Source organism: Henckelia pumila, chromosome 4 (genome assembly GCF_033568475.1).
Source record: "Henckelia pumila isolate YLH828 chromosome 4, ASM3356847v2, whole genome shotgun sequence".
Lineage (NCBI taxonomy): Eukaryota > Viridiplantae > Streptophyta > Magnoliopsida > Lamiales > Gesneriaceae > Henckelia > Henckelia pumila.
In genome coordinates this window covers 216850387-216873570 of record NC_133123.1, presented here as the reverse complement: position 1 = coordinate 216873570, position 23184 = coordinate 216850387, and the positions used below count along the sequence as shown (strand labels likewise).

At 34.5% G+C, this 23184-nt stretch overlaps 1 protein-coding gene across 2 annotated transcripts in view; it reads right to left on the bottom strand.

Annotated features, from left to right (window-relative positions):
- Positions 1 to 7266: 7266 nt before the first annotated feature.
- The window catches only part of LOC140863028 (G-type lectin S-receptor-like serine/threonine-protein kinase At1g11330), a 35421-nt gene continuing 19503 nt past the window's right edge, over positions 7267 to 23184 (bottom strand). The window contains exon 7 of one of the 2 annotated variants that reach the window (XM_073266124.1): positions 7267 to 7686. In XM_073266124.1, the coding sequence (XP_073122225.1) occupies positions 7378 to 7686 (309 nt within the window). In that variant the 3' untranslated portion in view covers positions 7267 to 7377. The remainder of the gene's footprint in view (positions 7687 to 23184) is intronic. The other variant, XM_073266123.1, reaches the window with a different exon arrangement.

Here is a 23184-nt window from a genome sequence, read left to right as displayed (position 1 = left end):
ACATCAGCGCGCCCGCGCCTAAGCTTCGCTAAAACCAGCGCGCCCGCGCCGATGCTGCGCAAAAACCAGCGCGCCCGCTCTCTAAGTAAGAGTGCCCGCGCCCTTACCTCGCAAAGAGGCCACGCGCCCAAGCCAATAACCGCGCGCCCGCGCCGTCCTCTCGCCCAGAAAAGCTAAGGCACCGAAATAAACTCAACAAAACCTAAACACTTGCATTAAAAGTATTTGACATGTCAATAACAATACAAGTAAGGTTTAGGGAAGAGAAACATTCAATTCGGTAGTACCTACATCGTTTCTTGCTTACAAAACAAATACGAGAAGTTCGAATGACTAAACATGTTCGCAAAACATAACTAGGTTGACATGCTGATTCGACTTCTAAACGAGTCTCACTTCTATCCCTTGCTCTTGACAGTAACCAGGTCTATGCTGACTTGATCCTGCCCTTCCTGTTGCCAAGTACACATACAAAACAAAGCAACAGCCGGATATATCGGTGAGAATGATAATCCCAGTAAAAGCAACATATCACGTAATACAACAATAAACATGCTTTCAAGACAACAACACAATCAATAGCAACGTAATGAAATGCATGTCTTTAAACCGGGATATCAAATCTGATAAACGAAAGATTGCTGCTGTGCTTTTGGGATCCCGATGATGAGATCATGTGACGACTCACCGACTCTCCCAATCGAGGTGATGCCACATATCTCACTCCTCTAGACTTTGAGCAACCATAATGAGTATGCTAGCACTAGGCGATACGACTACGACCTAGACCACTCAATCATAGTTCCCAAACGTCCAAACAAAAAGGGCGGTTCTGCCCGCTGAATCAACGTAGGCTCAAGATTAATGCATAACAAAAACATAAAACATAAGCCACATAGTCAAAAGCAAAATCAATCAACAAGACACAAGTTCCTCATGCTAGAACAAGTGTAGATGCAATATGTGATTTGAAAGGGAAACTCGAGACCCAACTGTCCCGAGTATGCTATCCCGCAACGATGACTGCTTTTACCTTTCAATGTCGTAGATCCAACTCCGGACAAGCTACAACAAAAGATTGTATCAACAACTATACAACCTAAACAACAAACAACGGTTCAAGAAAATATCTTTACCGTTCTTCGTCCAACTCTCGACGAACAATGCTGCTAACACAGGGCTCGACAAACTCCAACGAATCTGTACGAATACAAGAGTTGATCAACAACAATGATCACTCAAAAGCCAAAGCTTCAATCAATACAAAAATGGTTCGAAATCTCCAAAACTCAAACCGACGCTATAAAGGCTATAAACTGAACAAACCGAAAACGCAGATAGCAGTTCAATACAAATATAACCTCATATCAATGCCCAAAACAACAATAACAAAGCAAACCCATCAATCTCAAAATCCACATTTTCGAAAATGGCTTCCAAAAATCATAACAAATCCGAACGTCGCTCTAATTCAAAACCTACAGATAATAAACGATCAGAACTCTGTCAAGAACAACATACTCAAATCTCAAACGATTCTAACAACATCCAAAAACTAGAATGTATCCAATCGTAGAAAATTTTACGATATAACGGAGCTCTCGCTGCAGTGATCGTCAAACTGCCTTCAGAAATAATTTCCAATGGACGGATCGAGCTCGGACTGGATTTTGAAAGCTTGAAGAGGCGTTTCCCCAAGCTTCAATGGAAGAAACGATGGAAGGGAAGAAGGAGAAGCAAATGAGACTAAGTCAAAACTCTTCCAAGTGTAGATAATATATTAAACTCAATATTTGCGTTTTAGTCCCTGAAATTTCCAAAATTTGCAAAAAGGACCCTGATCAAAATCAAGTCGGCTCTTGAACTCTACAATCTCCGATTAACTCAAATAAACTCATTTAAGATAAAAACAGGGCGTTACGCCATTCCAATGTCTTTGGGTTGGAGAAGAACTATATCTTGCTTGAAGGTTGACAGAAAATTCTATATCTTGTCGAGTACAATTTTCAAGGTATGACAATGCACCAATTGCACTAAGATATGGTACTTCAGGATCAATGATATTTTCTCCATCTTCAAGTGGACAAAAAAGATCTTTATTAGTATCAAGTGATCGAACGACCATTGATGATGCTAATGCATGTAATTTGTCCATGTAAAATTATTTTAATATTTTCTTAGTGTATGAGGACTTTATCTATGCAGCTTGAATAGGTATGAAGATAAAGTAAATTAATATCAAAAAGGTAATTATATTAAATTAAAGACTATTTATTACTCTTGATCAGTCAATAAAATATCTACCCAACAATTGGCTTGCAGAGCATCAATTCTAACATCTTGGGCATAAGAAAATGATACTCTAACAGATATTTATCATTAAATTTATTTTAGAATCGACGTCAAATAGAGTAGGGGCATCGGGATCATGCATGATAAACATAGAATCTTCCAAATACAAGGGCGCTGCGCCAAACATCTTCTTCAACAAATGAAATGCACGAAGCTTCTTCAAGGGCCTCTGTAGACAATTAAATTTGTCAACCTTCAAATATGTCAAGTAAGAAATAATTAAATATCAATAAAACAATTAGCTATTTTTGGGAATATTAAATTCCTAAAAAATAAATAGTTAATTAATTGATATTTTAATATATTTTGTGATCAAATTAAGATTTTTAAATCAAGATTGCATCTTGCACAAATTGGAAGAGAATACTAATATTTTAGTATTTGAGATCAAATCTTGCACCAAATAGAAGAAAATACTAATATTTTTAGTATTTAAAATCAAATCTTGTGATTAATGGAAGATAATCACCAAATAAATCAGGAGGAGCCAATCAAATTGCGACACCTCATCAAATAAAAATGGTAGAAATTTGCATCCTTCAGCTATAAATAGGGAGCAGATGACCAAGAAGAAAATACAACAAAGAAGACTGAAGCAAAGAAGTAGAAGAATTCAAGATTTTTCTCTCAAGTCACATTCAAGAAGATCAAGGCGTGATTCAAAGGATTAATTACGTTCTTCTTCAAATATACTTAAATTCATTCAAATTCAAGAAGATCGTGTTCTTCATCAAATTCAAGAAGTTCCAGTTCTTCATCAAACAAATCAAATTCAAGAAGATCGTGTTCTTCATCAAATTCAAGAAGTTCGTGTTCTTCAACAAATAAATCAAATTCAAGAAGATCGTGTTCTTCATCAAATTCAAGATAACAAATTTCAAGGCGCGATTCAAGGAGTTCATCTCGTTCTTCCCAAATTTTGAAGTTTAATTCGAAATCAAGGTGTTAACCCATCGAATTAATTTTATCAAGACGTCAAATCAAATCTCAAGACATCAAATCTTCTTCTAGAAGATCAAATACTCAAGGAATTCAAATTCATCAAGAAATTGTCATTGAAGAGGAAAATCAAGGGATTATTTAGAGATTGCATCCATTAATCTTTATTTAATTTCTCAAATTCACTTTGTATCAGTTTTCTATTTCTTAATTTTAAGAAATAAAGAAATTTGAGCTACAAATTTTGGCACGCCTAGAGGGACCATCTCTACCCTTTATCTTTTCTCTTCATTAAAATTTCTAAGCCATCATATCCACCAATGAAAAGATCACTAACATGAAGATTTCTACTACAAAGTCAACTAGAAGTCTTGGAGTCATCACAAGATGCATGTCTAAGAAATTACAAGAATCTTGTGAGCAAACTCATTTTCTTGAGACCCATCAGAACTCTCACATAGAAAGCGTGATGGTGACAAATGCCACAACTTTAGAAGATCAAATAGCAAATTTGACAAAGGCCATTGAGGAACTCTCAAGACATGTTCAAGAACAGGATTCCCAAATTAATAAGTTTATGGACAAGATAAACCATACTGATACAAATTACATGGACAAAGAAGATGAAACTAATGATGGAACTGAGTCATCATTGAAGAAAAAACAAAATGAACATATAAAGATTTACATTTTTCTCCTGATGGGTCAGTTCATATGGACCAGTTAAAAGACTACATCATGGTTACTATTAAAGAAAATCTCGATTGATGCTCAAAGCCATCTCTCACCTATGCCAAACCATATTCACAAAGGATTGATAACTTAAGAATGCCGAATGGCTATCAACCTCCAAAGTTTCAACAATTTGATGGCAAAGAAAATCCAAAGCAACATGTGGCTCATTTCATTGAAACGTGTAACAATGCTGGGACATACGAAGATTACCTAGTCAAGCAATTTCTCCGTTCACTAAAAGGGAACGCATTTGATTGGTACACTGATCTAGAGCCATGTTCAATTGATAGTTGGAAACAACTATAACAAGAATTTCTCAATCACTTCTACAGTACTCGACGAGTAGTTAGCATGATTGAGCTAACAAACTCACGACAATGGAAAGAAGATACCGTCATTGACTTTATCAATCGATGGAGAAATTTGAGTCTTAACTGCAAAGATCGATTGTCTGAATCTTCTGCAATTGAGATGTGCATCCAAGGTATGCATTGGGGACTTCGGTATATCCTTCAAGAAATCCAGCCAAAGACATTTGAAGAATTAGCTACTCGAGCACATCACATGGAGTTTAGCATAACTACAAATGGAGCGGAAGGGCATCCAATTCAAGAGTATCACAGACCAATAGAAACAGAAATTTTCAAGAAAGAGGATGAGTATTTCACCAATACTCCTTACCCACAAGAGTATAAACTGTGAACGGTATCCACCAAAAGTCTTACATGTGGTTAAACTGTTATGTGCTCCACCAAAAGTCTTACATGTTGTTAAACTGTTATGTTCTCCACCAAAGGTATTACATGTGGTTAAACTGTTATGTCCCTACCAATAGTGAATTCATGTGTTTAAACTGTATTTCTCCCACATATGGTATTTTATGTGGTTAAAATATTAAATCTCTACCTAGTCTAGGGTGGTTAATAAATAGATACTCTTGGCCCGTATGAATATAAATTGTGCACGGCATCCCCCCCCCCCTTTTGAACTACGTTATGACTTGATTCCTATATTGGGTACGTAGGCAACTTAGATATATTCTGAGTACAGTCATGAATTTGTTGTTTTCTTTTCACATGAAATATTAATATGCCTTATATTTTCAGTGAAAGTTAAACACAATCAAAATATCACAAAAAAAAAAAAAAATCTTTCAAGATGGATCGTTGACGTGTTCAAATTTTTTTGATAACGTCATCATCGAAAAGAGAAATATTTTCAATCATAGTGTATTTTTTTATCAATCTTATGAAGTGGTTGAGCAGTGAAAAACATTCCTCATTGCCTCTTCAAGAAAGTTTTTTACTTTTTCAAATCACCAAGCCCTTCAAATTATGCGCTTCCACCATCTTGAGTTGATTGGACTTGATCCACATTTTAAAATCTCTCAAAATATGTGATGTGCAATCGCAAGATTGAAGAAAAAAAAATTCAAATATCCGCTTCATCAATGCTGCTGAGTTCTTTGGCACTTTGAAAGACTTCATCATATATATGTCCGGCGATGAAAAGACCCAACAAAGAATGCAAATCACACAAATATGTAAATGGTTCACAATATAAAAGTCAATGGTTTATTATTGAGTATTGGACACCATGCTTCTCAAAATGTCTTCATAATGTTGGAATATCGATCAAATGTGAATAATGAAGCATACACGGGATCGTATATTTGCACTGCCTGAAGCCTATGATCACCCTTACAAAGAATGTCTTCAGTACACTTCCAATATCATTTGATGTAATTCGCCAAATAATTGAAGTGTACTGTCTCGTATTGCCTTTTGTTCAATGATCTGTCGCTTCGATGATGGATATGAATAGAAAGTAGAAAAAAATGTTCATCCAAAGAAGATGCATGAAGGGGAATAAAAGTTTCTATCTTTCGCTTACTTGGTGAAGAAGAAAATATGGATGCAAGAAAATTTTGAGGGAATTAAATTTGAATTGAGGATTCGTGAAATCTCAAAGAAATTGCTGCAAGTAAATTATCGTGACTTATTCACTCAAAAAAAATCATTTGTGAATAAATCTAGAGGGGGCATTTGTAGACAATAAATTTGTCAACCTTCAAATATGACAAGTAAGAAATAATTAAATATCAATAAACAGCTAGCTATTTTTGGGAATATTAAATTCTCAAAAAATAAATAGTTAATTAATTGATATTTTAATATATTTTGTGATCAAATCAAGATTTTTAAATCAAGATTGCATCTTGCACAAATTGGAAGAGAATACTAATATTTTTAGTATTTGAGATCAAATCTTGCATCAAATAGAAGAAAATACTAATATTTTTAGTATTTAAAATCAAATCTTGTGATTAATGGAAGATAATCACCAAATAAATCAGGAGGATTCAATCAAATTGCGACACCTCATCAAATAAAAATGGTAGGAATCTACATCCTTCAGCTATAAATATGGGGCAAATGACCAAGAAGAAAACACAACAAAGAAGACTGAAGCAAAAAAGTAGAAGAATTCAAGATATTTCTCTCAAGTCACATTCAAGAAGATCAAGGCGTGATTCAAAGGATTAATTGCGTTATTCTTCAAATATACTTAAATTCATTCAAATTCAAGAAGATCGTGTTCTTGATCAAATTCAAGAAGTTCCTGTTTTTCATCAAACAAATCAAATTCAAGAAGATCGTGTTCTTCATCAAATTCAAGAAGTTCATGTTCTTCATCAAACAAATCAAATTGAAAAAGATCGTGTTCTTCATCAAATTCAAGAAGTTCGTGTTCTTCAGCAAATAAATCAAATTCAAGAAGATCGTGTTCTTTATCAAATTCAAGATAACAAATTTCAAGGCGTGATTCAAGGAGTTCATCGCGTTCTTCCCAAAATTTGAAGTTTAATTCGATATCAAGGTGTTAACCCATCGAATTAATTTTATCAAGACATCAAATCAAATCTCAAGATATCAAATCTTCTTCTAGAAGATCAAATACTCAAGAAATTCAAATTCATCAAGAAATTGTCATTGAAGAGGAAAATCAAGGGATTATTTAGAGATTGCATCCACTAATCTTTATTTAATTTCTCAAATTCACTTTGTATCAATTTTCTATTTCTTAATTTTAAGAAATAAAGAAATTTGAGCTACAGCCTCAAGCTGAATTAATAAGTGATTTAACAACAAACTATTTTCCTTTTCATTTCTTAGTTACGTATACTTACAATTTGTTTCTTACTCGATTTCATTTTTGTCTTTGGCGAAATGTTTTCGTTCGATTTAATTTATGTGGCGCATGCATGCATAGTGTGTGTGAGAGAGAGAGGTTGCTTAGTATTTATAAATTACAATCATGAAGTATTTTATAAAGCATCTTTCAATGGTATCAACGCCCGTCCACCATAGTTATGGTAACATTATTCAAAGAGCCAGTGCTCTTTTGGCTCTGCTGAGACGAACCTGTAACCATATCCGATCTTATAGTAAATGCTGCCTGTTTTGGCTCCATAAGCTCCACGATTTCACTGCTCAGCATGGATAACACAGCTGAGATACAAGGCCTGTCTTTAGGAAGTTCTTGGACACATAATAACCCGATTTGTATGCATCTCACGACTTCGGCCCGGTAACTTAAATCCGATAATCTCGGGTCTATCAGAGCTATGACGTTGTCTTCCTTCCATTGTCTCCAAACCTAGAGAGTTTCATGCCGAGTTAATCAAAACAATTAAATAAATCAGATAGAAGTCCAATACTTGTACCTTGTGATCATGATATATATATATTAAGGCAAAATTGCAATTTTGGTATTCTATATCCTTAAATTTCACCATTTTTTTAAATTTTGTATTTTTATTTTTATGTCATGACAAAAAAGGCTTAAAGAGACCACTTTGATTTTAATCTCTTTATATAAATTCCATGAGAGAATAGATCTTAAATAAATTATACAATACGGACGGTCTCTTGAATGATAGAAGGTTCAAATTTTCAATTATCCTCAATTAGGTGACATGCAAACTGAAAGAGAAGGTTGGGTCTGTTTTTATTCCATTGATTTTTTAAAAATAATCGAAAAACAAGAAAATCAGCATATGTTGATTCAAAGAACGCCGCTAATTAATAAATAATATTTTGATTATTATTATTCATATAATAATAATAATAATAATAATAATAAATATAGCACAATACAAATAGTTCTACTTATTATGAAAATATAGGTTAGGATTAGTTTAAAAAAGCTAAATATAGTTTTTTTTAAAAAAAATAATAGGGAAATTGTTTTTTGTAATCTTCTATGTCTGTCTCTTTGTCATTTTGAGTTCACTATCTTTGTATTTTCAACAAATTTAGTCCTTCCTAAGATATGGCTTTGATGTGGAACCAATGTAGCGTTGACGTATATAGTGTCATATCAGTAATCTAGATCAAGAAATAAAACAGAATTTGATAACATAAATAACAAAAATCGCAAGTGATAAATTATAAGGATAGAAATGCAGTTTTTCTATAAAATATATCGGAATAGCCATTCCCAATGGAATTGGTATTCTCATTCTATTTTCTTAACAAGCATGGATAGATAAAATGAGATTGAAATATTCATTCATGTTGGATCGTTTAGTGCGTGTAGAGGGGGGTGAATATATACACCACTTCAAATTTCTCTTCTCAAATAATGAGTTCAATTGTTATGGCAACTGAACTATTAGCTCTTTCTTGACTGCCGATGTCAATCATCCAACAAAGTTAATATGCCGAAGGAGGTCGATTGACAGATTGAACACAAATAATAGCTTGACTAAAATAATGATGACACGAGATATGTTTCTGGATGTTCAGAGATTAAAGACTCCTATGACACCTCTTCTTCCTTTTGGGAATAACTCACTAGAAGATTTGAGTATTAAAATTAATTTTCAAGAGCCTGATTCAGTCAAGGCTTAACACCACCTCGAATGAAACTCCTAGTACTTAACTCAAAGACAATACACAGTCCTCTACTGGTTTTACAAGTATGAACTTTACACATAAAATCTTAGCACAAATTGATCCTAGTTGATCAGATAATAACTTGAATGAGTGTGCTATAATTTGTTTTGAACTTCTTTTAATTGTACAAGTTAAAGCTTGAATGCAGTATAGCTTATAATGCGTAGAAATTTGGACAAACTTCTTTTACTGATCTTCAAGCCTAGTTGTAGTCAATGATCTCAACGGTCACAAAATACATTTAAAACTATTCGTTCCTCAAAAGAAATGTCTGTTTCCTTGTCTGATACTCTTCGGAGACAATTTCTGAAATATAGTACAACTATGGGCACTACCACTATTGCGGCGTCTATAGTGTACTATTGTTTTTTTTACCATATATAAATAGCTAACATTCAATTCTAAAGAGTTCCGATAGTGTTGAAAATGTTTGAGGATCAGGACTGATATTTTTGAATAATCTTGATAAGTGTCAATCGTCCTTAACTTCAGTTGAGATCATTTTAGTTAAACAACCTTGACTAGTAGAGATTTTCTACCAGTTATGGTTTCAGTCAAGGTAATCTGAACAGTTGTAGTCTTCAGCCATTAACTTCTCTGATGTTCCCAGTCTTGGATTCCTTAATATGTACAATCGTCTAGTCCAGTTGAGTAAATCCATTTGTGGTTCAAAGACTAGTTCACTGACTTCAATAGATTATCCCGTTGATTAACTCTGTTCAGTTTTCTAATATTGTCTAATTGAGTTACTTAATTTAGTATCTTATTTTTGCCTTAGATTTATTTTGTTTAACACCAAAATTCAACAATTGGTTTTCCAATAATTCCATTCCTACATCTTAAGACTTTATGTAGGACCAAGAGCTTACTTTTTTTTTTTTTTATTTAACAAAAGCTATAGTTGATGATAGCGGTGAAACTCAAATCGTTTAAATTGCAAAGAATTCCAAGCATCATTGTTTGATCGCTCTACCTAACATGGAAAATTATTGAACCCAAACAATCTCTCTCCCAATGATTTAACTCGTTGCAATCAATGCGAATCAAACTCATGACTTTGGCTTTGATATCAATTAAAATATCGAGGGCTTTGCATTTTACCCAAGCTATATATAGCTGGTGGTAACAGTTCAACTCAAATATTTTAAATCACAAAGTAGCCCAAGTGCCATTGTTCGATCGCTCAACCCAGTATGGATAATTATTGCACTCCAAACACTTTAATTTTTTGAAATATTAATATTTGACATGAAATAAAAAAGACGGGAAAATCTTTATAAAATTTGAAAAGTGGTATTTTTGGTTGTCTATATTTTTGTGATACATTTTGGTCTAAGAAAATTAAATTCACTCTTATATTTTGGAGGATTGTGAAATGATTTGTGATTCTTTGTTAGATATATTGATGAAGATATTATGAAAATATTTTTGAAGATATTATTTTAATTGTATGATAAAATATAATATTTGGAAAGATATGATGATTATATTATTTGAATATATGAGAAGATATGATATTTGGAGATATTTATTCTATCTTAGATACGATCTCTTTCTCTCTCTCTATATATATATATATAAGTTCTCATTCATTATGAAGATTTCCGAGTGTGGCCAGAAGGGCCAGAAGGAGGCCGATGAGATTTTATAGCCAAATTTTTAGAGTGGTTTGTTGCTCGTTTATTGTTTTTTTATGCACTGCATTCATTCATACATTCTTCGGGAGAAGAAGGTGAGTTATTGGGAGAGTGCGATATTTCATGTATACGACATAATTATTTTATGAACTTGTAAGGTTGGTTGAGTGCGAAATTTTTTGTTAAATTTTAGATATTTTAGTTTTGGTGATAACAAACAATAACTTATTTTTTTAGGTTAAAAGTGCCTATATTTGTAATGTTGCGGGTGTGAAACGCTCAAGGCATTTCATGACAGTCAAACGTCAAGAACAATTCAAGATTTCCAACCGTTCAGAAAGGTGTGAACCTTTTAGATCAATCAACCGCTCAATATAGTTAAGAAGGTTTAAACCATTGAAAAATAGTCAAATGGCTACAACAGTTAAAGAATCTCAAACCAAAAACTTCTCAATCCACTTCAAAGATCATTTAAGACAAGTCACTCTTCACGTACTTCAAGAGAGCATACAAGATCGTTTTTCATAAAAGTGCAAGAAACTGATATTCAAATATTTGCCAAAATTATTAACTTTGATATGTCTACATTATTAGTGGCAGCACCTCTCAAATACATTGCAGGATAGATTCTTATCGAGAATCTGAGAGGGTACAAAGGGTAAAGATGAGTTAAGACATCTTTACTCAATGCATGTAATTAAGGATTCAATCGAATATTTGTTCAAACTGCCCACTCTTATAAAGAATATCTATCAGGTCATCAAAGATCACTAAGGGCATTGAGTCAACTATTAAACCATTCATCTTAAACTGTTGAAGGACGATCAAAAGTTTTGAAGTGCGTTGGAAAGCTTCGAACGAGGGATCGGATGTTCCAATCGAGGTCTATAAATAGAGGCCTAGAACTTCACTTTCCTCACTCATTTCTCCAAGTTTTCTCTCGATTCTAGCTAGATTTTAGGAGTTTTCGGGCAACATATTCGAGGGCTAGATGGTAACAAGGTGCTATCGTGATCGTAGCAGTGTTGTGTCTTGAATATAGGGCAATCGTCATCAAACGGCTGACTACGGACCCAGGTATATCTCTAGACTGTAATTAGCTCCAGTGAGTAGCTATTATTCTAGCTAAGGCTTTTAGTAGACATTTAGTGATACCGTGATTGTCTGCTTATAGTCTTGGACTAGGGAGCCAGTATCGCTAGGTTGCTTGTTCTGATGTACGGACGTACTATCCAAGATACCCTGGTTGAGTATGCATTTTATCTGTTTTCATGATTTATAAGGCATTAATTATGTGAATGGATTCCATGGATTTGGGTCCGGATTTTCCACTTATTTCTTATGGTATAGGAGTATCTCCTGATGCGATGGCCCAGTGTGCTACATAACATGGCTCCATTTATTGAGCAAGAGTTTCTACCATAGTAGGTTTTTGGTATCCATTCATTTTCATTTATCATTCATAGCATATGTATACACATACTTCGTACTGAGCGTTGTTAGCTCACGTCCTCGGTTTTGATTTTGGACACTCCATTCTACGGGACAATACTTAGGTTGGACAGACCGGGAGGTAGCGGTCGTTGAGTTGCAGTAGGGTGGATTGTAGTGTACCAAGTTTCCCTTGTGGAATTTAGCATTATCTTTGATTGGGTTGTATAACATTTATAAACATTTGTTTTGGGACCATTTGTATTCATGCCAGTAGTTTTAGTTGACTTAATTAAGTTTTTGCCGGTTTATTTGATTATTGCATTTTAAGTTATTTTGCATGCTTAAGCTTTGTTTAATTAGTGATTTCGGGATTGATCACTGCTTTTTTTGGTATCCGAACATGCATTGAGATTTGATATCTAGGTAAACAGTCTTGAAGTTAAAATTCTATTACTTTTATAGATGGCAGAGCATGGAGATGAGACTCATGGGAGTGTCGGTGGACATTGGGGAGAAGACGAGGAGGGATCATCCTCGTAGACACCATCACCACCGGGACAACAGACACCGCTTCGACTTACGTAGGTTTGTGAAGATGGCTCCTAAGCCATTGGAAGGTGGCGAGACTCCGGAGGACGCGGAGAACTTGTTAGAGAGGATGGAGAACTGCTTCGAGATCTATCAATACACCAATGAGAAGAAGATGCAGGTCGTTAAATTCCTTCTGGAAGGTAGTGCCCACAAGTAGAGGTGAACTTTTGCGCCCTTGGTATTTGCGCGAGGCACAACAACTTAATTGGGGCCTAGTTCCGTGAGGCGTTCATGAAGTTATATTTTCCTCCAGTGCTTCGTCATGCAAAGATGAAGGAGCTGATGAACTTGAAGCAGAGCAACATGATTATATATGAGTACCAGTAGAAGTTCTTTGAGCTGTTACCGTATTGCTCGTATGTTGCTAATAGCTTCGAGGACAAGTATCACCACTTTCTGCAGGGCCTTAATCTAGAGAAACACGACCGTGTGACTATCTGCAATGATCTGACATCGTATGAGGTGCTGGTTAACTGTTTTTGGCAAGCAGAAGACAACATCAGGCGTAACAGAAACTTCTCCTCTTTCCGACCAGGTAACTCTTTGGGTCCTAAATCCCAGTCCTTCAAGAAGTCTGGTGCATCTTCTTCTTCAAGTTCAAGTTCCGGTGGATGAGTTTTCCACTTTTGGAAGAATAGAGGTCAGTGCAAGAAGTGTGGGGGACTTCATCCTACAGATAGATTTCGTGGAGCAGATGGTTCTTGTTTCTATTGTAGCCAGATGTGTCACATAAACAGGGACTACCCACAGACAAGTGGAGTGTCATCATCCGGCTTGGGTTCTCAAGAATTGGTTCCACAGAATCCATCAGGACAGTCAAATGGGAGCACCAACCAAAGGCCACGTATTCTCGAACAAGTCTTTGCGCTAAGCCAAGAACATGTTAAGAAAGTTAATGAGAAAGTTATCGTAGGTACATTTATTTTGTGCGGAATTCCTAATTTTGTTCTCATAGATATAGGTGCATCGCATTCATTTGTTTCAGCACATTTTGTTAAGCATCATACACTACAAAAAAAAAAAAGGTTTTTAGTAGCGATTTATTTGAAACGGTCTAACAATAGAATCGGTTTTAACTAAATCGTTTTTATTGCACCACCATTTAAGAACATTTGTGTAACCACTCCTATTAAATACTTTTAGCACCAATTTACAAAAACCGCTGCTACAAACCGCTTCTAATGATACATATATTAGAAGCAATAGTAAAACTGCTCTTATTGGATATCTTTAGCAGTGGTTTTGTGTAAAACGTTGTTTACTACTGCTTCTATTTCTTTAGCTTCTAGGAATGGTTGTCAAACCGCTCTTATTGAATATTTATAATTGTGATTTTGTGAAAATTTATGATATAAACAGTTTTTATTGCTTAGTTTTTTTAAGATTGTTTGCAAGCCACCCCTTTTGCATAAAGCATACTTTTACCACCTATTTATATAAATTACTCTTATAAGCCATTTTCCATTGATATAACTCTTAGAAACAATTTTGAAATTGCTTATATTAGATATTTTTAACAATTATTTTGAGTACAAAGATGCTACAACCATTTCCATTGTTCTATTCTTTTAAGGTTGTTCCGATTGCATAGCTTTAACATTGGTTCGTTCAAACTGCTGTTATAAGCTTCTCCTAATTTTATAACTATCAGAAGCAATCTTGGTACTACTCATACTAAATATTTTTAGCAGTGCTTTTTTGTAAAACAATGCATAATCGCTCCTGTAAGTATGAATACCAAGATTCGTTTACAAACCACTTTTATTGAATACTTTTAACAGCGATTTGTGATGAACGTTTAATTCACATTTAATTTTTGCTCTATTTTTCGGAGATTGGATTTGAAATTACATGTCTAGATTAAGTTTTATCGATTTGAAGTACATAAAAACCCTTCCAAATCACAAGACATCGATTTGAAGTACATAAAAACCCTTCCAAATCACAAGACATTTGAGGTTATAAGCCAAAATATAATTAAACTAATATTTAAAATCTAAAAATGTAAGGCCCGAAATATTAAGTTATTAATTGCGAAATTTGAGATTTAAATTCCGCATTTGGAAAAATATTAATTGGATAATTTATGGAATTAGAGATTTAATTTCTGAGTCGAAAATATTTAATTTGAGAATTTACGGATATTGAGATTTAAATTTCGGAATTCTTAAATTAAAAAAATAAAATATTTAAATTGATTATTTATGGGATTTAAGATGTAAATGTTGAGTTTGAAAATAAAAAGGATTTATTTAGAAGTTGACTAGTGATTGGGGACCGAATTGCAAATGGTGAATAATTCAAGGACCAATTGGCAATTTGGTTGTAGCAAGTGGATGACACATGGATTTATATATACATAGAAACGTGTATATCACCATTTCCAACTTTATTTCAGCTCCCGAGAACCGAGAGAAAGTAGATTTTAGCTCCCATGGCCGATTCTTCACTTCCAAAAATTTATAGAATTCAATCCGGCCAATAGAATTTAAAATAGATTGTATAGTTACGTTTTGACGTAAGTTTGATTAAGTTATACCATGTTTGAATTTTAAGATCTTGTTAGAATTAAAATTTGATTATATAAACGTTTTCTAGTATATATGACGATAATATATCTAAGTTGGATTGCGAAAAGATCGTCGTTCGGACACTTATGAATTTTCGAATATTTTCTGAATTTCTGAAAATATTATGCTGCTGAATTTCGAGATGGGGCTGATGTTATGATGATTTTATTGAGTTTAATAATGTAGAAATTATGGTGTTCAAGTTGTTGGAATTTTCGGTTTCAGGCAGTTATGCCGCCGGTTGAAAATTTTGAATTGATATGAAATTTTGAAATTGTTGGGCTGCTATTTTCAAATTTTGGCTGATATATTGATGTTGATATTGGATTTAGATCAATGTTTAGATGAGGTGTAAGCTTTTGGATTTATTGAATTCGAATCTTTGCGCCGTCAGCTTGAATTCCGGTCAATCGAACAAGTTTTGTAGTTGCTATAACTTGATGAATTGTAATGATGTTTAGAAGCTGATGTTGAGTTATAAACACTACATTTCATATTGAAGTTGAAGTTTATTAAGTTCAAATCGAAGAATTCGTGTCGGTAAGAAGTTGGATCAAGGCTTGATTCAACTAGCACCTTGGAATAGCAAGAAGGGATTTAGCAGAACTTTGATAGTTTGTCATTGATCAAGAAGTGCAAGAATTCAGAGATTTGAATCAAGAAAAATGTATGATTCGACTTTAGCCTCGACAGGTAGAATAACTCAAGAACGTGGTGGTTTTCGAGTTTATTAATTCACATAAATTCATGTTTAGTTGTTCTTTCTTGATCTTATATGATTTACTTGATCTACTTGATTTAGTTGATCTTGTTACTTAATAAATGAGTTTGTTTGATTAAACATTCTTTCTTATTTAAGATTGATGAGTGTAGATTATTATGAGCGATTTAATTGTGGTAAATTTCTGATAGAGTCGAAATGTATTCCTCTTGAGCCACAATTCTTTCGAAACCCCGAAAGCAGAATCGAAAAAAAAATATTGGACCTGGTGGACTTATATATGTGAGGCTAGGAATCAGATTTGAGTTCCTATTGCAAGAATTCCTAACACAGTGTTCACGGTCCAGGGAATAAGAGCTTGTTACCACCTCGATCGGAGTATAGGTGGGAGGCTTGATTTTGCTATGCTCTTTTCCCAGGATCCCAAAGCGATGAATTTAAAATCGATTCTTCAAGATTTGAACTCCTTTTTCTTCCAACCTGCACTTGTATCTTTAGGATATTGATTATATTTGAAATGAGTTCAGCAAGTAAGAATATATAGAGTTTGTGTTGGAATATGTTTAAAGTATTGGCTTGTAAGTTCTTCAAAAGATTTTGATAGAAGAATACTTGATTGTTATATGTTTACATGCTTTATATATATGTTTTTCATACTGATATGTATTTCTCACTGGAGTTATCCAGCTATTGCTTTGTCTTTGTTTATGTGTATTGCAATAGGTGGGGCAGAAACGAGTCATACGAAACTTGGATAGCTAAAGATTGAAGAATTTAGAAGTGGAGACTCGGGTTAAGAATTAGAGATGTCTATTTGCTGTCATATTTATGTATTGCTAATGTTAGAATGATTTAAGAATAGAAAATCAGATTTGGAACTTGATGTTTTACATTTCTAGAAAACATATATGAAGTTATGATGCTTAGAAATGCATGTTCTAGTTTTATATCTTGTATTTGGATCATCCTAGATTTGATTGGGATAGTTTGATGTTGAAAAGAAGCTTGAAATGGGAAAGGACTGCAAATAGATCAGATTGAGCATTTTCGGGCAGCACAGGGCTCGCTCAAGTCACCCTAGCCGCGCTCGAGCGAGGCCATTTTTTACCTTGGACCGGGCAGCGCTCGCTCAAGCGCGCCTAGAGTGTGCTCGAGCGAGGAACCTTGTTTTATTAATAAAAAAATAAATTTTTTTTATGGCTTTACTCTTTTGCTTGTTTAATCAAATTGATTACTTGTAAGCCATGTTGTTTAATTATCAGATTGATTTTGATTGTGATCGAGAATTGAGATTAGCATCCGAGGTCCCCACAAAAAATAAGTCACATACAAATTTAAAATTACAAAACTATTATGATTAGTAACATATAAATTTATTACTTAAACTATTATAATGACGTGTAACTAAATTTTATTTAGCAGCAAAAATTCATATCGTAAATAATGTAACAATTATTACCAATTAACCTTTTATGGTTTTTTTAATACTTAGTTCCCTAAATTTATAAAATTTATCAAATTTAATTCTTAATAGAGTAAACAAAATCATAATTCTTAAATTAAAAATATAAATATAATTACTTAAAATATAAAGTTCTCAATTATTTGGCGTATATTAATATTAGTTAAATCTACACAAATAATTCTTAATTAAATAATTTTATACAAATTTAAACAAGTTATTAATATTCATTCTAGATTATTACTCTATTTAATATAGTTATGCTTAATCGCTTAAAATTATACAACCGATTTTTTTTTTTGTTTTTTGAAAACTATAACCGATTTTTTTTGCATATATTTAAGAAAACTATATTTAATATAGTTATTCTTAATCGCTTTAAATTGTAGAGTTTTATTGTTTTGCATATATTTTTCAGGTGAACACGAGATCATGCTCCATCACCAAACATGAAGTATTTCTTACACTAGTAATCACAAACCGAATACTAATCAATCAATTTAAAAATATTACGATTATAAATTCATGGTGTTAAATTATATTTATTTTCTATATTGGCAGTTATCTTGGCGTATAATATATGTCATCACACAAGTTCTCAACCAAATGCAGATGAAAGTGATCATTGATGACCCCACTATCAGAGTCGGTTGTGATTAGATAGACTTTTGAGAAACAATTTCATTTACCATTTTTTTTTATGACGTGGGAATCCGCAGCCACTACATTTGATGTGCACTTGGTAAATCCCCGGACTAACGCAATAGCCTGCAAACTACGTTAGCCAGGTAAACCATACTAGGCAAGCCCTGTGTGACAGGCTAGCCCAAGAAGGTGTTGGTAGGTGGAATCGAACTCCTGACCTCTGGTCAAAAGTTCACCTACTCCACCAACTTGGACACCCCCTTAAGGGCTTTCATTTAATTTTATGTTATTGGTTCTAGTGGTTTATTGAATTAGAAAATATTTATTTATGAATTGAAATATTAAATATGAATATTTTAATTGTTTAGTAATGTATGAGAATTTATATTTCTAATAATTTCATTGGAACTAATTAGTCTGACAAAAAACAATTAAAAAATAAATGAATCTAAATTGGCTTTTAATCATTTAAAATAGCTCCTCAATTGTAATTATCAATTTTGATATAAAATGATCTTAAAAATTGTTTCTAAGCATAGTTTAAAATTGTTCTTAATTCGTAACTTCAGGATGTGGCCTGAAACCACTCCCATATCTGGGACATGTAGGAGCGATTGAAAATTGTTCCAACACCCAACAAATTCAAGAGTAGTTTGAAATCACTCCTACATTTCTCGCTTCAAAAACATTTTTAAAGTGTTTCTATATCTATAGAACATATATAAGTAGAGCCGTCAATTTGGGTTAGGCCCGTCGGGTTGACCCGGCCCGCCACACAATTTAAGTGGGTTATTTTTTCAACCCAACAAAAGATGGGCCTAGATGGGCCAACCCTCCTAGGCCCGCGACCCGCGAGGTTTGGCCCGTCGCGGGCCTAGAGAATTAATAGTTTATTTTTATTTTTATTGATATATATGTATTTTTTAATAAAATTTGTGAATTTTTTTTGTATTAATTATTTTATATAAAATTTACACACATGAAATCAATAATTAAAATTTTTATTAATATGTTTTTATTAATATTTATTTATGAAATTATTTTTATAATTAATTATAATATTTTTTATTTATTTTTATTTGTCGTGATTCAACCCGCGGGCCGGCCCGCCTAACCCGCAACCCACCTTGGGTTGGGTTGGGTTGAGGATTTTGAGCCCGCCAGGCGGGCCGACCCGCCAACAGGTGGGTTTTTGGTGGGCCGGCCTGCCCCGCCATGGGTTGGCCCGTTTGACAGCTCTATATATAAGTATAGTTTGAAACCGTTCTTAGTTTTTTGACATCAATATCGTTTCAAAATCGCTCTTATATCCATGAAGTTTAGGGCGGTTTACAACCGTTCTTAAACCTAACAACTTTCAGAGTGGTTTGAACCGCTCTTATATTCATTACCTACAGAAGCGATTTAAAACCGTTGTTATTTTCACAATGTGTAAGATCGGTTTCAAACCATGTCTACAAAGAACAATAGGAGCAGTTTTCTAACTTTCACCATCGGTTGAAAAAACCTCTTTTATAAGATATAAAGACGGTGATAAGAGGAACGATATGATAACCGATGGTAAAAGATTAGAAATAGTTGAAAACCGCTCTTAAAATTAGAAAAAATCGTTTCTATAAGGCTATTTTTTTGTAGTGATAGATTGCCATACATATCCATAGACATAGTTCCATCTGTATCTACCCTGACAGGTCATTCGGATTTGGCCAAACATCTAGTCTTGGTTTGTTCATTAGAGTTTGAGTGTTCTGAGTTATCAGCAAATCTTATGATTTTAGCAATGGAGGATTGTGATTGTATTTTGAGTATCGATGTTTTGACCTCTTATCGAGCTACTATGGATTGTTATCAAAAGGTTGTTAAGTTTCGTCAGGTTGAGGGCCATAGTTTGTTTTTTTATGGTGAGGGAGCGCGACTCCTTATGCCTCTGATATCATCTCTGAAGGTTTTTCAGGATTTAGAGGTGGGTGGGGAAGACTACCTTATCTATGTGATTGATACATCCACAAAAAGCAGATCTTTTGAGGGGTTACCAGTAGTTTGCGACTACCCAGATGTCTTTCCGGATGAGATTCCAGGGTTTCCTCTAGTTTGAGAGGTCGAGTTCACGATTGAGCTTGTGCCAAGAACGTCACCGGTTTATCGTGCACCTTATCGTCTAGCACCAGCGAAGATGAGGGAGTTACAGCGGCAGTTGTAGGACTTTTTGGATAAGAGATATATCCGACCGAGCGTTTCTCCTTCGGGAGTGCCAATAATTTTTTTCAAGAAGAAAGATGGTTCCATGCGTCTCTATATCGATTACAGACAGTTGAACCAAGAGACAGTTAAGAACAAGTATCCTTTATCACGCATTGATGATTTGTTCGACGAACTTCAGGGTACCTCTATGTATTCCAAGATTGATCTGAGGCCAGGTTATCATCAATTGCGTGTTCGAGATGCGGATGTTTCGAATACAATGTTTCTTACTAGGTATGGTCATTACGAGTTTTTAGTGATGCCTTTTGGACTGACGAACCACCTGCAGTGTTCATGGATTTGATGAATCGAGTCTTCTGCAATTATCTTGACAAGTTTGTAGTGGTTTTTATTGATGATATTTTTGTCTAATATCGTAATATTGACGAGCATGCGCAACACTTGAGTCTTGTACTGCAGATTCTCTGTGAGAAGAAGTTTTATGCCAAGTTCAGTATGTGAAAGTTTTGGATTGACCGAGTGGTATTCCTTGGTCATGTCATTTCTCAGGAGGATGTATCAGTGGACCTGAGTAATAATGGAGCTGTAATGAATTGGTTGTGTCCTATGAAAACTTCATAGATTCATAATTTTTTGGGTTTAGCAGGCTATTACCGAATATTCATCAAGAATTTCTCACAAATTTCTAGACCACTAACGTAGCTGACAATGAAGGATATTTTTTTTCTGGTCGAGAGAGTGTGAGCATATCTTCGACGCGTTTAGGAGTCGACTGACTGCCACAGCTATTCTTGCGTTACAATATGGACCCGGAAGCTATGTGGTTCACACCGATGCATCTATTCAAGTATTGGGCTGTGTTGAAACAGAATGGTCATGTAATTTCCTATGCTTCCAAACAGTTGAAAACTCACAAATGGAACCACTCAGTGCACGATCTAGAGCTTGCAGCGATCGTGTTTGAACTGAAGATTTGACGCCATTATTTGTATGGCGAGTGGTTCGAGATCTTTTCGGACAACAAGAGTTAGAAGTATTTGTTCACTTAGGAAGAGTTGAAAATGCAACAGCGTCGTTGGATGGATCTTTTTAAGGACTATGATTGCGAGATTAGAATCATCCAGGTTCTGCGAATCCAGTAGTAGATGCACTTAGACGTAAGGTGAGTGTTAGTGATCCGCGCACGTGTGCAGTGGCTAGTAAAGTTCAGGAGTGTTGTTCTTTAGACTTCATGTTTCGGAACAAAAAAGGATACAGGGGATCCGAGTTTTCAGTACTAGTTTAGCCATAATTGTTTTCCCGCATCCGACAAGTGTAGTTTTCTGATCTGAAGATGAAAAATTTAGCAAGACTTTCTCAAGGAGACAACATGTCCGGTTTACATTTTCTGTTGGATCTTGGTTCTCTCGTGCCCGGAAACGTAGCGGAAGTTTAAAATTTTTATGTAAAAATTGAGCACTTGTGTAGCATTAAAAAACATTAAACATTCATAGGGTGTTTAAGAAGTTTTCACCTATCAATATTAAAAGAATGATGATGGCTCCAACCAAGTTATAAATAACTTGGCTCTTGAAAAGGTAGATACTATCTACAAGTTACCAAGAGCACACCTTTCTCAAACGGACTCAAGCTTTCAAGTGCACACATTTCTCAAAAATGGATTCTCCTTCAAAATAGGTCAACGACAAGTCAAACTAGATCCACCATAAATATGCACTATAATATTTAGAGCATTTTTCATTGAGAATTATTTTGTTGTAACCTTACAAGAAAATGAAAAAAAATTAAGATAATACCGGAGGGGGAGTTCGGTCATTGTGTGTTAAAAGTTGGAGTGAGGAGGTTGCTTGTCTTGGTACTTAAAAAGTATTATGATAAAAGTTAAAGCATGTATAGAAAATTGTGCATCTTGTCTTTTAACCCTTCATATCCTCTCTCTCATGTATTGTATGTATTTTTAGTGAGAAATATACATACATTGCCCATGAACTTAACATTTATTTAATTATCAAACTCAAACTCATTTAAGCTCAATCAACTAATTATATCTTACTTGAACTCATTCAATCCAACTACTAGAATAATTATTCAACGCTATTTTCATTTGGGCTCTAAAAGACCTAATAGTGTTTAATTAATCTAACACTTAAATTAATTTAATTATTTGGAGTCTACAAGGTCCATTAGTGTTTAGTTAATTCAGCTCTTGAATTAATTTAATTAAGTTCATAATAATAGTTTTGAAAATCACCATTTTCAAAAACTAATTATTTATTCAAGTAAACTTTTAATCTTGGAACACTTTCAAAAATTAAAAGTTACTTTCCCCTTTATTCTTCTTTAGAAGTCATACTTCAATTTTATCTCACTTGTAAACTCCTTTATATGTCGTTCAACTTATTGAACTAATTTTATTCTCAAGGGGATGTAGAATGTCAATAATTGTGTGACCCTCAATGGTTCAATGATACAACTAGAAGTGGTTTCAGATCTCCATGTGATTCGGGATCAACAAGTCCATATATGATGAGCTTACACTATATGTAATGGGCGGGGTGCTTCCCTCTGCTTCTGGCCCATCTGGTCTTCTGCTCTGGGGGCCCAGGCCCATACTCATGATCTTCTCTCCACCTGGAAAGGAGAGTTTTTGCCCTCCCCATGATTCAAACTTGGACCACCAGACATATATCCAAATTCAACTCAATCCTGGTACCTGGGCCCCCAGAGCAGAAGGCCAGATGGGCCAGAAGTAGAGGGACGCACTCCTTTTATGTAATGGGCGGGGTGCGTCCCTCTTCTTCTGGCCCATCTGGCCTTCTGCTCTGGGGGGCCAGGACAATACTCATGATCTTCTCTCCACCTGGAAAGGAGAGTTTTTGCTCTCCCCAGGATTCGAACTTGGACCACCAGGTATATATCCAAATTCAACTCAATC